Source organism: Balaenoptera borealis (assembly GCF_965194805.1).
Source record: "Balaenoptera borealis genome assembly, chromosome: 10".
Classification (NCBI taxonomy): domain Eukaryota; kingdom Metazoa; phylum Chordata; class Mammalia; order Artiodactyla; family Balaenopteridae; genus Balaenoptera; species Balaenoptera borealis.
The window spans coordinates 77,054,896-77,069,238 of NC_138874.1; the positions used below are offsets into that span (position 1 = coordinate 77,054,896).

General features: G+C 32.0%; 2 protein-coding genes across 8 annotated transcripts in view; one reads left to right on the forward strand and one right to left on the reverse strand.

The window, feature by feature from the left end:
* PCDH15 (protocadherin related 15) overlaps positions 1–14,343 on the forward strand; it is a 751,961-nt gene that overhangs the window by 734,547 nt on the left and 3,071 nt on the right. For 3 of the 7 annotated variants that reach the window (XM_082339385.1, XM_082339384.1, XM_082339386.1), the window contains one exon: positions 271–7,881. In XM_082339385.1, the coding sequence (XP_082195511.1) occupies positions 271–1,708 (1,438 nt within the window). In that variant the 3' untranslated portion in view covers positions 1,709–7,881. Of the gene's footprint in view, positions 1–270; positions 7,882–12,926; positions 12,998–13,858; positions 13,968–14,343 lie in introns of those variants that run through there. The other 4 variants (XM_082339383.1, XM_082339382.1, XR_014230935.1 and 1 more) reach the window with 3 other exon arrangements.
* Positions 1–14,343, reverse strand: part of LOC309635420 (uncharacterized protein) — a gene marked incomplete at its 5' end in the record, with an annotated part of 576,760 nt that overhangs the window by 119,521 nt on the left and 442,896 nt on the right. The gene's annotated exons all lie outside the window — the stretch shown is intronic.

Consider the following 14,343-nt stretch of genomic DNA (forward strand, 5'->3'; position numbering starts at 1 on the left):
ATGGAAACTAAAAAAAGAAAAAAAAATCAGTGTGCAGATTGACACATTTTTTAAAAAATGAAAATTTCTCATGCTGCTCACAGCTCTCTAGCTTTTCCTGCCCTGCCTTTTTGAGAACAGAAACATCAAAGTAATGGCTTGCTTCAGTAGATTAGTGTTATTTGGCCTTTTATATTTTGAAGTAGTAATGAGAACCATAAAAACATCTTTCTCATAAAAGCTATGTCACAACCTGTTTCCTTACATTTCATTATCTTCTTTTCTTTCAAGTCTTTTCCTTCTCTACCATTTCCAACAAAGCAGGGAAAATAAATCAGTCTCAGAAGACAGGAAACATCAGCACTTTTCTTCCAATACTGTTGAGGCTCACAAGCAGACTCATGTAGATGGATCTGTTAAGAACAGCTGGCCCAAGTCTGCAAGAGAATTCACACTGATGTCTGATGACGACGACTTAAATACCCACAGTACCATTTACAAGGAATATACAGATCAAAGACCAACAAATTCGGACTTTTTACTAAGAACAGATTTTGTAGAGCCATTTTTACCCAAAATGCAAGCCAAGAATGAGTTTCTGAGGGGCCCAAGAGAAAAGATTCAGAGGATGTGGAATCGGCCAATCTGCTTACCTAGGAGACCAATGTGGGAACTTCCCAATAGGTCAGAAACCGTAGCTCTAAAGCAAAGGCAAAGCAACAGGCAGGAAGCTGAAAATGAAAGTACTGGAACCAATCCAAACAAAAGAGGTAACAATAGACCCTTGCTTACAGCTGAAGGCACAAATGTAACAGAAAAAGAGGAAATAAGGCAAAGTGAATCACTGATTATACAAGGAACAGAACAGTTGCAATCTCTGTCTTCAGACTCTTCACTTTCCTCTCCTTGGTCTCACTCCTCATTCTCCACTTTGCCAACCGTTTCAAGACCTGTGGAACTCAAATCAGAACCTAATGTTGTTGTTTCTCCTGCTGTCTGTTCCTTGGAACTTTCTCCGTCAATGCCTTGCATTTTAAGTTCTGCACTCCTTAGCAGAGAGGCATCCACTTGTATGATGACTTTTGAAACCAAAAGGGACATTTTCGAAAACCTTCCCCATCCACTAAAAATCTCTCCTCCTCCTCCTCCTCCTTCTCCTCCTCCTCCTCCTGTGCCTCTTATCCTTACTCCTTTTGCTCTTTCCAGTCTTCCTCCTTCCCCTCCTTCTATTCTTCCTCCTCCTCCACTTCTTCCACTTTCTGGTCCCCCTCCTCCTTCCTCTACTTCTCCTCCACCTTCGCTTTCCTCTCTTCCTCCACCATCTCCTCCTCTTCCTTCTTCACTGCCTCCTTCGACTTCAGTTCCATCCACGAAGTGTGTGTTTACACCAGCTATTAAACACACTGTCAATGTGACACCAGCCAAGGAAATGAAGTCCACTGCGATACAGCTGTCAACATCAACAACAGTGTGTAATGCAAATCCTCACAGGGAACCAAAAGGCATCCTCAAGCATATAAAAAACTTAGCAGAACTTGAAAAGTCAGTAGCTAACATGTACAGTCAAATAGAAAAAAATAATCCACAAGCACACCTCTTAAAACTTCAAATGAGTTGCCCTTCAGGGACAACAAATATGGAAATGACATCTGAACAAAACCAGGAGAATTTGCACAATATTGTTGAGGGAATTGAAAAACAAACTCACAGTCACTCTACTTCACTGTAATGTTGCTTTTCTGGTTTTAAATGGACAACTCTTTTGTTGACCATAAGCTTCAAGTGGAGGCAAATTTGAACATTAAAGAAGATTCCATTCTTTTACTTGAAACTCAATGCAATGCTGGTTTTTCCTCATTTTTAATTTAAAAGATTATTAATCTCACCATTACTAACTCATATTATAGATTTACCTTAATTTTCTTAACTACGAAGTAGTATTATTTGTCTACATTTATTTAAAAAGTAAGTAATTTCAATCTATTTTTCAATGGGCATATATGGGCATGAAAGTTAGATATCCAACTTAAACCAATGTTTGTTTATCATGTTAAGTTTTACATTTACTTTTTGATCATAGTTTTATATGAGTGTTCCAGGAAAACTGCAGACTGTTACAAGTAAGCTAAAAAATGATATCATATGTTCTGTTATTTCCTTGAAGCCTATGTATTTGGTAAGAAGAAATACTACCAAAGTAAAATGTTATGTATCTAGAAATGTAGGAGATGACAGACATTATGGTATTCCAAAATAAATCTCAGGTGCTATAAGATGTAGACATCTGTTTTCTTATAAGAACACCCTTTACTCTGGCTTGCTTTTATCTTCCTAGTATGCTTATACATTTGATAAATCTTTTACTTTTTTCAATTGCTGTCTTATTCTATTTATTTCTCATTGTGCTTTCTCTTCCCTTCTTTATAATGGAAATAAATCTTGAGTTGCTGACTTCTGTAAGACATTTCATTGTTCCCACAAATGTTTAAAGTGCTCTTTAGTTTTGCTTGTTCACATTATTATATCATCTCCTTAATTATAATTTTATCATAAGATTCTCCTTCAAAAATAATATTTATCTCCAGTTTAATAAATAAATTCTCATCTGTTTCAGCAAAAGAAGGTTAAGTAAATGCCTACAAAGTTTTATCTAGTGTGAATTCAGTTATTATTTCATTGTTGAAAATTATATCCATTAAGTTTATCAATAGTATAAAACGTGCTTATGTATTAAAATTTAGAAAAATGCATTATCAGTTTTATTCCTAGTTACTTTTAATTGCTATGGATAAATCATCCAAATTTAGCCTATAGCATGTAAATGAAATATAAAAATTTCAAATAGAAATCAAGTGGAATATATCTGGTGAACTGTCACCAGTTTTATATATGTCTTTCCTCTTTGGTTTAGGCAAAGAAAATAAAAAATTATACTCTAGGTAGAAATTTCGGTAGTTGTAGTTGTTCTTACATCTTAGAGCTAAACTTGTTAAATTCTTAAAGGCATCAGCTAAGCTAAGTACCATCTTTCTGTCCTAATGAAAGCTACACTGGACCATCAAGTAATTACTTTGTTTTTTCCATCTCACACATGGAATAAATTTTGTTTACTGGAAATCCCCACTTTGAATACAAGTGTAATTGTTTATTATACTCTTCAGCTTTAATATTTTAGAAGATATAAGTCTGCACAGAGAAAAACACAATTCCAAAATATAGGGAAAGTCTTGCTTGATAATTGCCATTGTAAGTATATTAATATAGATTCAGAGCCCTACAATGAATGCATCATTTCATTGGTTTTGTTTGACTCATATTATGTGACATTTTTTCAAGAATTTGATCTGGCATCCCCAATTAACAATATCAAATAAAAAACGTAAAGTTAATTATTTTCATTAGTTCCTCTACTTCAGATTCTTTTCATCCAAATCAAGAGTAATTTTTTTTCCTGGGGTTCTTGAACATGAATTTTTTCTCTCTTTCACTGAAAAACTTCAGTTGGAGTTTTTGTTGGCAGCTGGTCATATGCATGAGAACTTGTGCTATTTGGCGGACTCTGACAAGGTATTATTGACAACTGTGTAAGCCTTTAATGTGCAAGTGTGCGTGTGTGTGTGTGTGTTCATGCTATTTTGTATCAACCTCTTGGAAATGTGAAAGAAATGTCTTGATAATTCCTTAGAATTCTTTGATAATGAAATCTCTAAATAATTACCAAAGAAATATAAGAAATCCAAATAACAATTTTATGTAGGTATGTATAGCCTTATTAAATTGTTACTTTGTCCTTTTTTATAGCATTTTTATAATTTAAAAAATTTATTAGTATCTTTTTTTGACTGGGAACTCTTTTTTCTTTCTTTTTTTTTTTAAACATCTTTATTGGAGTATAATTGCTTTAAAATGGTGTGTTAGTTTCTGCTTTATAACAAAGTGAATCAACTATACGTATACATATATCCCCATACCCCCTCCCTCTTGCATCTTACACTTTTCAAATGAAACGTCCATTGCCATGTTTTATATTTAATCTAGTGTTTTACTGACACATTATATTTAGAGATTCCCTTCATCATAAAAGTCAATTGGAACATCTTCTACATGAGACCTAAAAATATTCTTTGAGTATACAAGCCAAAATATTATTTCTCTCCACAGCTCTTAAGCCCCCATAACCTGACAACCAACCTCTAAAAACAGAATGCCCTTTTTTCATTCTGCATTTATTATGATCCAGTTAGTGCACAAGAAATTATTAGGTACCTTATTAAAAGACATAAACAGGTTACCATACATTATCCTTATTGTTAAAAGTAAACAGTAATACATACAAATGGTGTAAAATGAAAAATTAATACACATTGGATATAAACTACATAACAAGACGCATCAATATCATATGAATGGTTTTATAAGGATCAGTAGGAAGTCATGTTAATTGAAAGCAGACAGATAACTACACATATTGATTCTGTTGTTTACCTTTTCTGAGTTACTTTTTGCCTTTGAGCTAAGACAAACAATACAAATAACTAAATAAAAGGCAACAAAAAGGTTCAAAAAGTATAGTTCAACAAAAAGTATAGTTCATCTATTGATATTTTTTAGTTCCTACATTATGGAAAATATTGCTAATGAAAAGAAGCAATTTAAATATCCTAGAAAAAAAAATATAGGTTTTATTGGATATTTTATATTACATATGTGACTCAGTAGTCATTATTAAAACCTAAATATGAGCTCTCAACTCTACATATTTCTAAAAGATACAAATTGAGTAAAAGCTGAAAATGTCTAAACTTCTAAATGCTTTAGGATTATCATTCCCCTATTGGCAGAACCATATAATATAAGCACCCTGCAACACCCCCAGTGGATGCCTGAAACCTCGGATAGTACCAAACCCTGTATATACTTTTCTGTCCTATACTAATGGGCGGGTAGTGTATACAGCATGGATATACTGGAAAAAGGGCCTACTCATATCCTGGGAGGGACAGAGAAGGACGGTGTGAGGTTTCATAATGCTACTCAGATTGGAGTGCAATTTAAAACTTACAAACTTTTTATTTCCAGAACTTTCCATTTAATGTTTTTGGACCATGGTTGACTGCAGGTAGCAGATAGAGATACCACAGATAAGGGAGGACTATTGTAATAAATTGCTGATAGCAATATATGCGTATAAGCACTATATTACCATTATTACCAACGATTTCAATCAACAATGCCTTAACCACTTAAGATGCATTCAAATAAGCAGACTTATTTTTTAAAGTCCTTGAAATATTTTAAATAAATTTTCTACAGATTGTTTTGCTGAACTTTAGAAAGTCTTCATAATAAATCTTCATTGCAATTGTTTATTAATTTCATATAGCGTAGTCAACAGCACCAGTTTTATATTTTAGGTCAAGTGTTTAATGAATAATAAATGAAAAATCTTCATAATTAATGACATTCAACATTGAAAAGATTCCATGCTTTTTTCCCTCTCAAGTACAGTCAACTGTTTCACTTACTTGTCCATTTAACTTTATAATCTTTAGGTAATATTGAATGTTTGGCTATTATATCTCTAAAAACTCTTTTACTTCATGTTTAATAATGTAATTGACCTTTAAAGGCTAGTCAATATTTTGCATTTATTATTTTTAGAATAATTTGACACAAAAAAGTCTTACAAACATTTGGAAGAATATGTTCTAGTCATGGAGATATTTTTTTTTGTCCTGTACCAATATGTTTTTCATGTATGAAGCATATCTTTTCCCCAAATGAGTATCTTACATGTATCAAGACTTGTTTAGGACAGACATGATGTAGAATATTTTTAATACAACTGATCATAACAAAGTATGTTATTATACACCATTGAGATAAAATAGATTGTGAATGGTTTGGTGTTCATATGGAATGAGGGTCTGGAGTGATAATTATTTTTAATAATGCAGGCATGAAACCTTGATTCTCCTGTCTTGATACTGCCACAAAATATATTTCTCACTGAGACAACATTTTAGAAAAATTTACCTTCTCAGTTTTTCTCTGATTTTCTTAAATTACCCTTATCTATAATTCTATTTAATCTGAAAATCCAAGATGTTTAATACTGATTTCTTCGTTTCTGCCTTGCAGGAGAGGTTATACATCAGAGGTAAGGGCTTTATGGTGTTATGTTACATTATAAGCTTATTAGGACAATATTTATGTTATAGCCAGGACTGATTTACATTCTTTCAAAATGAGGGTATTTTCATTTATTTTAACAAAACTTATAAGTATGCTTTGCTATTCATTTTCTTGTATATTTGTTGCTTCTTTGTTTTGGGGTTTTATGTCTATTATTCAATGGGTGAACAAAGATCAACTGCCGAACTTTTCAAAGATAAATTTATTTTTTCCTGAATTATTATCTCTCAATATTGTGACATTCCCCCAAATTTATTTTTCTAAGGCTATAAATCTAATCTAGAAACTGTTTCTAATTTAGATACTTTTTTTTTTTAATCAGTCCAAGGCTCATTCCTACCATGTTTGAGCTTGAGCTTTTGAAGAGTTAAAAACAAGTCAGACTATTAGAAAGCTGTGGCTTTTCTTTGTGTTAATTTGACTCTCAGTCTACAGAGAAGATACTGGGCATTCTGGCCAATGGTATTTGGTGAATAATACTGTAAGTAGTGCTATCAATGAATCACTGAGAAGTTAGTATAGTTTGGCATACAGCTCTTCAGTTAAGAGAATGAAGTAAGCATATGACCTAATTGGCTAACAGTTTAGAATTCATATGACCTAGGTTTTCTGTAAATCAAAATAAATGCATTTAAGAAAAACTGATTTTCAGGAATAATTATAACGGCTAACAGATTGAATCAGAATATCTCTAACTCCAACTTCCTACCCCTTTAAGTGAATACCTTAACTGCACTAACTCATTAACATCTGTATCATGGAAAATCTATCCCTTCAGTCAAATAGTTGTTCTATTGGCCATTTCAAACAGTTGGTTCATTGGTAGGATTATCTCCCTGAACTTCTCTGCCCGCTTTCCCAATGCTTACTTTAAGATTTATGTTGTATAACTATTCCCCTCAAAAGTTGAGAAGCCAAAATTTGAATTGTGTATCTTGTTTTCATCTGGTTAAAGTATAAATTATCATGAAACAGATCAATAGAGACTGTGTTTTTTGAAAAATATGGGTGAAATGGGGGGCAGTGGGAAATGATCTCTGCAAAAACTGAGGAAGGACAATTTCTTTAATCACAAAAGAATTTCTGAAAACGTGCTTAATGCTTGAGTTCAAGCAATCCACATTTTGGTAAAAAGAAAAATGGGGAGCATGTCTTAAATATAATGATGAATATATTACAACCATATCATTATTTTGTGTGCCCTACCCTTCTTCCTCATGAACCTGATTATATATAATATGACTGGGGAGAAAAAAAGAGGGGCAATTTAAAACAAGGTTAAATTTGCTAAAAAGAATTGTGTGATACTTAAAGTGCTTCAGAACCATAAATGACTCTTTGTACTATGAAGCTTAAACCAAAAAATCATTTATAGATTTTTATTTATTAAGGTTATTAGCTTTGATGTTAATTAAAACAATGATGAAATTAAAGCATATTAATTAATTATGGTCTAACATTAATAGTCAAAATATTATTTAATGCTGTTAGTAGCTATCACATGAATAATAAATCATAACCCAAGGTAACCAGTTTTAAGCTGTGGCCTTTTTTTCTCTCTTTTCAATGATAATCTACTTTTTCCACCTGAATTATTTTCTAAACCTTTTTCTATTTTACTTTCCTTTGGCAGCAACAACAACTGCTGAGGCCTTCTCTCCTTAAACCAGAGGTATCAATTTTTTTTCTTTTCAACCTTCACTGAGTCTTGACAATACTTTATGTGACTTCGAGGCCCATCTAACATGTGGACAGAGTGGGTGGCTGCCAGTATGGCATAATTTTACAAGGAAGAGAAGAGGTGTTTTTAAATTAAAACAACTAAGCAAATAAATAAGCAAGCAAATCACCTCTCTGCTGTTTTCTGGTGACTGAAATTCCAAATTTTTAGCTTCATTCTCTGGGAGTTAGATAAATAAGACCTTTGTTCCTATTAAAAACAAGCAATCATTAAATGAAGCGAGTCATGAACCTGATCTGTCAGTTATCTTAGTGAATCTAGATTCATCAGAACTGTTCTTGAGATCAGATTTAGGTTAGGCAAAGTCTGAAGAAAGACCGCTGACATCTGTGCTGAAATCACAAAGGTAGAAATTAGGTTGTGATAAACAGACTTTAATCATTGAAATGTGATTCAAAATACTGCCTTTGGGCACATGTCTGTTTTAAGATGCCTATGACATGTTCTTCTGCAAAAAGAAAAAAGATATTTGGAGTTATATAATAAATGCATATCATTTTTATTTATTTATTTATTATTCATATATACTTCCTAAATAAAAAGCATATATATTAAAGTTAATTTTAAATATCTCCTTACTTTGGAAAATTTAGTATTTTATAAGCTCCACTTAAAAAAATTATTCCTTTATTCCTATTTCTCAACAACAGAATCTTAACTTTGCTAAAGACAGGCATTTTGTGGTTAGAATTTACTCCCCAAAATTGAGAGGTTGAGTGACAGGAATATTCAACTTTTATATATTTTATCAAAAATTTCCATGGAGACTTCTCCATAAACTGTTGAATCTGATAACTCAGAGTTAAAATCCAAATGCCAGTTACTGGATGCAAGGCCTTAGTCAAGCTATGTATCCTCCTAAGCATCAATTTCATCTTTTATAGAATGTTGGCAGTAATATTTAATATATAAGCTCCTAGCTCAGCAGCTGGGACATAGTGGGAAGAAATTCAGTAAATGGTAGTTATTTTTCTTGTTTTGTTTGCATCAGTATAAACTTTTATACTTTGGTCAATAAGATACTAGGTTAACTCTATGTGTGTGTGGTCAGCAAAAATTAATTTTTAAAATAACATTAAGCATTTGATCTGCCCATAAAAGCATCTTTGGCAACAGGGACTGTGTGGAACAGCAAAAAAGGCCACTATTCCACTATGTTTTCGGGCTGACTTAAGGAGCTTCATGGTCACCAAGTCCTTCCTCCATTGTCTTTTTTTCTGGGTGGTAGAAGTATCCAAGACTGACCCTTCAGAGTATTCCCTTCTACTAGCTCCTATCTCTCCCTACAGACTATAGAGTGACAGATTAAATCTATGATTGAGTTTCCTGGGTTCTTCCCCAGTTGCTCTATCCTTCTATTGTATTTTTTAAAGTCATTTGATGCCAGATATATATTGTAGCTAGCAAGAGCTGAGTTTCATTTACTGTTCAGAGAAAAAGAAAAAGTACGTGTCTGTAAAGAAAATTGATTATTTTAAAATCTGAAATCCACTCAGTCGCATTATGTTTCCATAAATATTTTTCATTATTGCTAAAAGTTATTAGAATTCAACTTCAAAACCTTTGGTTTTTTTTAAAATTGTTGTAAGAACACATAACTTGAGATCTTTCTTCTTAAATTTTTAAGTTCGCAATACAGTATTGTTAGCTAGAAGCAGAATGCTGCACAGCAACCTCTAAACTTTTTCATCTTGCTTAATTGAAACTTTAGACCTGTTACATAGCAACGCCACATTCCCCCCTCTCCCCATCCCCTGGCAACCATCATTTTACTTTCTGCTTCTCTGAGATTGACTATTTAAGATAACACATGTAAGTGAAGTCACGCAGCATTTGCCCTTCTGTGACTGGCTTATTTCACTTAGCACAGTGTTCTCAAGGTTCATCCATGTGGTAGCATATGGCAAGAGTTTTTTCTTTTTTTTTTTTTTAAGGCTGAATAATACTCCGTTATGTACCACATTTTCTTTATACATTCTTCCATTGATGGACATTTAGGTTTCAACTTAAATCATTTGGCAGTCTTTGCTCAGTCTCCCTATGTATTAGATAAAACATGCATTGGTCAAGTAGTTAAGTCTTACTTCTGAGACCTATTTGCTTCATTTAAACCAGTATAATTACGTTGCGTTTTGGATGCCTCAAAAGTCTAAGCCTACCAATATGAAATGTGTATTTTTTTAAGTATTTAATTTGAATAAGTCAAATTTAGACTTTAACTTTGTCCCAATTTCTTATTGGTCTGAATTGGCTTCCTACAATAAACCTTTTCCTACAATAAACATTTTTATTGGAAATAAAACTGCAGACATAAAATCATATAGTGCAGCAAAATGAATTTTTACAGCGTGCTCATGCCCTACTAGCTCTCCAGAAGCCCCTCCATGTTAACACTCAGATATTATTTCTCCTTTCCCTAACCACTCACCTAGCTTCTTTTTTCCCAAGATAAGTATTTAATACATATATTTAATTTCAGCTTTATCGAGGTATAAGTGACAAATTAAATTGTAAGATATTTCAAGTGTCCCTTGTGGTGATTTGACATATGTATACACTGTGAAAAGACTAACACATCCATCCTCACATATTTATCTTTTTTTTAATTTTTATTTTTTTGGTGAGAATATTTAAGTTGTACCCTTTTAGCAAATTTCAGTCATACAGTACAGTGTTACCAACTGTAGTCACCATGTTTTATATTAGACGCTCAGACCTTGTTCATCTTATAGCTGAAAATTTGGACACTTTCACTAACCTCTCCCTATTTCCTGCACTGAGCAACCACTTTTCTACTCTGTTTCTATGAGTTTGGCTTTTAATTTGTTTTTTTATTTTCAGATTCCACATATAAGTAATACCATACAGTATTTGTATCTCTCTGTCTGGCTTGTTTCACTTAGCATAATGCCCTCAAGGTTCATTTCATGTTGTCATCACAAATGGCATGAGTTCCTTCTAAATAGAGCCGTTTATTGCTCAGTAGCAGCAATATTGTAGCCAATGAGGTTTTTCCAAAGTGTGATTACTGCTAATTGAAAACTTTTTACCTGGTTTCTAACACCTAGATTGGTTTGTCTGTTTTTGAAGTTTATATAAGTAGAATAATATAGAATCATGTTTCATTTTGTACCTGACTTCCTTTGCTCATCATTCTGTTGGGGAGATTCATCTCTGCTGTGTGATGTAGTAGTGTGCTTATCTCATGGACTTTTGCATCAGTTTCAGTTTTAGGCTGTTATAGATGATGTATTTTGGTGAACAATTTTACATATATATGTTGGGCACATAGACTGAACTAAATTGAATTTCTGTGAAAAGAGATGCATATATTTGACTTTGGTATTATTCCCAAACATTTCCCAAATGGTTTTGCTAATTTATAATCCCTCCAGAAGTATATGAGAGCTCCATGTCCCTGACACAACATGGTATTGCTGATCTATTTATCTATCTATCTATCTATCTATCTATCTATCTATCTATCTATCTATATATATACTTTTAGTTAATCTTGTGGGTAAACTGAATCCTTTTTAACATCAAAACTGGATTCTTTTGCAATTAATTCACAAAGTATTTGTAACTGCAAATTCATCAGAGAGTACATTTAGTAGAGGAATTGCAAACTTATAAAAATCTAGGGAAGTGATGTAAATGAACAGAGTTTATTCAATGTAAAAAAAAAAAAAAAGAGCAGATGGGGCATCCTATTGTGACTGGGGGTGTAGATGTAAAGAATAATGTGGTTGAGAATACAGCAGTAACCAGGAGAAAACAAGATTGCTTTAAGGAGTAGTACCACCAACTAAATTCATGAAGTATAAAAATATGAGCCCAGTGTTGCCATCTTTTTATTTTTTGAGAGAAATCAAAACTCAGATCTTTAACAGCATTTTCTGATTAGCATTTGGGCAACTAATCACTTTTTTAAAATGATATTTGCCAAACAAAGCACAAGTGAAGGCTATTGTCCATTTCCATCATGCAGGCTGTGAATTTCCACACTTTTTAAATGATATATTAGTGTCCACAGAGGACTTTTCCTGACTCATACTATATCTGGATCAACAAAATTAGTTCTTATGAATAGTAGATGATCTTAGAAATAAGTATCCACTCGTTTTCCTGTGTATACCTATACGTTTTCCTTCTTCCCTTTTCTTACTTCATTGCAAATTAATTTGGTTAAACCTTGGCAGTTCAACTTATTTAAATGTTAAAATAGAGTTAAAGAGGGAAATACAGTGAAATTGAATTTAATAGTTATTTAAAGCTAGTTCTATATGTATGTCTCAGGAAAAATATCTTTCCATAAGTGTAGAGTGACAAAAATCAATATTGTCTGGAATTTAGAACTGGAAACCTCGAAAGGGCCTATTGTCTGACAAATTTCTTTAAAAAAAAAAATTAAATTCAGAATTAGCAGTATGTTTTAAAGTGTAAATATCCTTGGGATATATCACACATTAGCACATTTTTTATTAATGTATAAATGATTATTTTCAGATCCTTTCATAAGAATAGCATTTGATGAATGGAAGAGCTCTAGATACTAGAAAATTGTTATCAGGATGATGAAACAGTGCTGAAGATAATGTTATAATTTTCTTCAAGGCTAAAGTGTATTAGTAATATGTTAAATAGATTGAAATATTAACTGTCTATTGATAGTTTTTAAAATTATCTAAGAACAAATGATATGCTTATCCGTTATCTTTAACAGGTTTACCATTAGACAAAATTTACTTTCCCCCTCCTCAGTTCTAATAGCATAACTTAATTTTGTGTAAAAGAGTTAACAGCCAAATATATATATATATATATATATATATATATATATATATATATATATATATATATATTTGAATATGTTTAACTAACATTTGTAATTAAAGTTATTTTGACAGCAGTGTTTTGAGTCATCGAATACTAGGTCTGGAAATCTGACATTGAGCTGAAATGTGATAAGAATTTATTTTCAAATGTGATTTCTCTTTTTGAATAATAGGAGTTATCCATGGAGTCTGGAATTGATCCTGGCCAGGAATATGGACAAGATTATTACAGTTATGAGCATGGGTACATCTTCAGATTTTTTATCCAGTATCTTAATATTTTTATGAATAATAAGGTGTTATTAAATGACTTATTACTAGCATTTTTATGAGTGTCATTTCATCAGTTTCATTTTTGAAAATGAGTTATGTATCTAGTTTTAGCTTCAATCAAGTTTAACCATGTTTCTATATTGAATTCTGTTTTGATGTTTATATTGATATTGGCTACAACTTGAAAAATGCAATAAAATTATTCAAATTATTTAAATCAGAAATAGAAGTCAAACATATTTGCTCAATTCCTGAATTCACCATTTCTTTCATATGAGATATTTAACATTTTATCTAACCAATCAGCCTCAAGATTTGCCCAAGAGAAATGAAGAAGAAAACATACTTTAGAATCCGGTAATAAGCATTTCAAAAGTCAGTTCTACACACATAAGTTAACTGCTTTCTAAACATACAGTAGAGGAAAATAAAGACCATTACAGATCATATTTGAAGCAGATTTTTACTATAAACTTAAGAGAATTTATGTTTTGAATAAGCTATCATACTTTCAGAAAGAATCAATTTGGCGCCCTAAATTCTTCAGTTAGTCAAGGAAAAATATTCCTTTCTCTTCACTCTAGTCTCTCCTAAAACTTAAATCTGAAATAACTGTTCTTCTTGTTATTCCAGGGTACCATTATGGCAAAAGTCATTGGTCATCAGGTTATAGTTCTTTCTCTATGATTTTGTAACTAGTTTACAAGGAGCCCAACAGGTGCTGTATAAATATCTGTTGATTGAATGATGAAGAAAAAGAAGAAAACAGAGATCAGTCATGGTTATACAGATCAAATGAAAAACTGCTTAAAGTTGTAAGTTTCTGTTACAGGTATGAAATGCCTCAATATGGAAGTCGCCGTCGTTTGTTACCACCAACTGGACAAGAGGAATATGGTGAGGTGGTTGGCGAAGCTGAGGAGGAATATGAGGAGGAAGAGGTAATTACTGTAATTTTTTTATGTAATGTTAATATTTCAAGAATAATATTTTTTAGCCCTATTTGAATAGCAGGCTACAAAAACATTTCAAAAATCAGAAATCCTATTCACTTAGTAGTTGATTTCCATAGAACAATTTAATAACGCTAACCATTCCATTGCCTTGTCTATAGAAAGAAATTATTTTTATATAAGTTTTATTTATTTCTATAAAACATTAAACACTTGGAATAAAGCCACAATAAAATGTATATTTTATAAAATCCTAAATGTTATTCCATAAAGATAATATTATAATCAAATACGTTAAAAAGTATTTTGCAAAACAAAATGCTCCCACATTGTCTAGCAAACCTAAAAATAATGAAAAAGTACA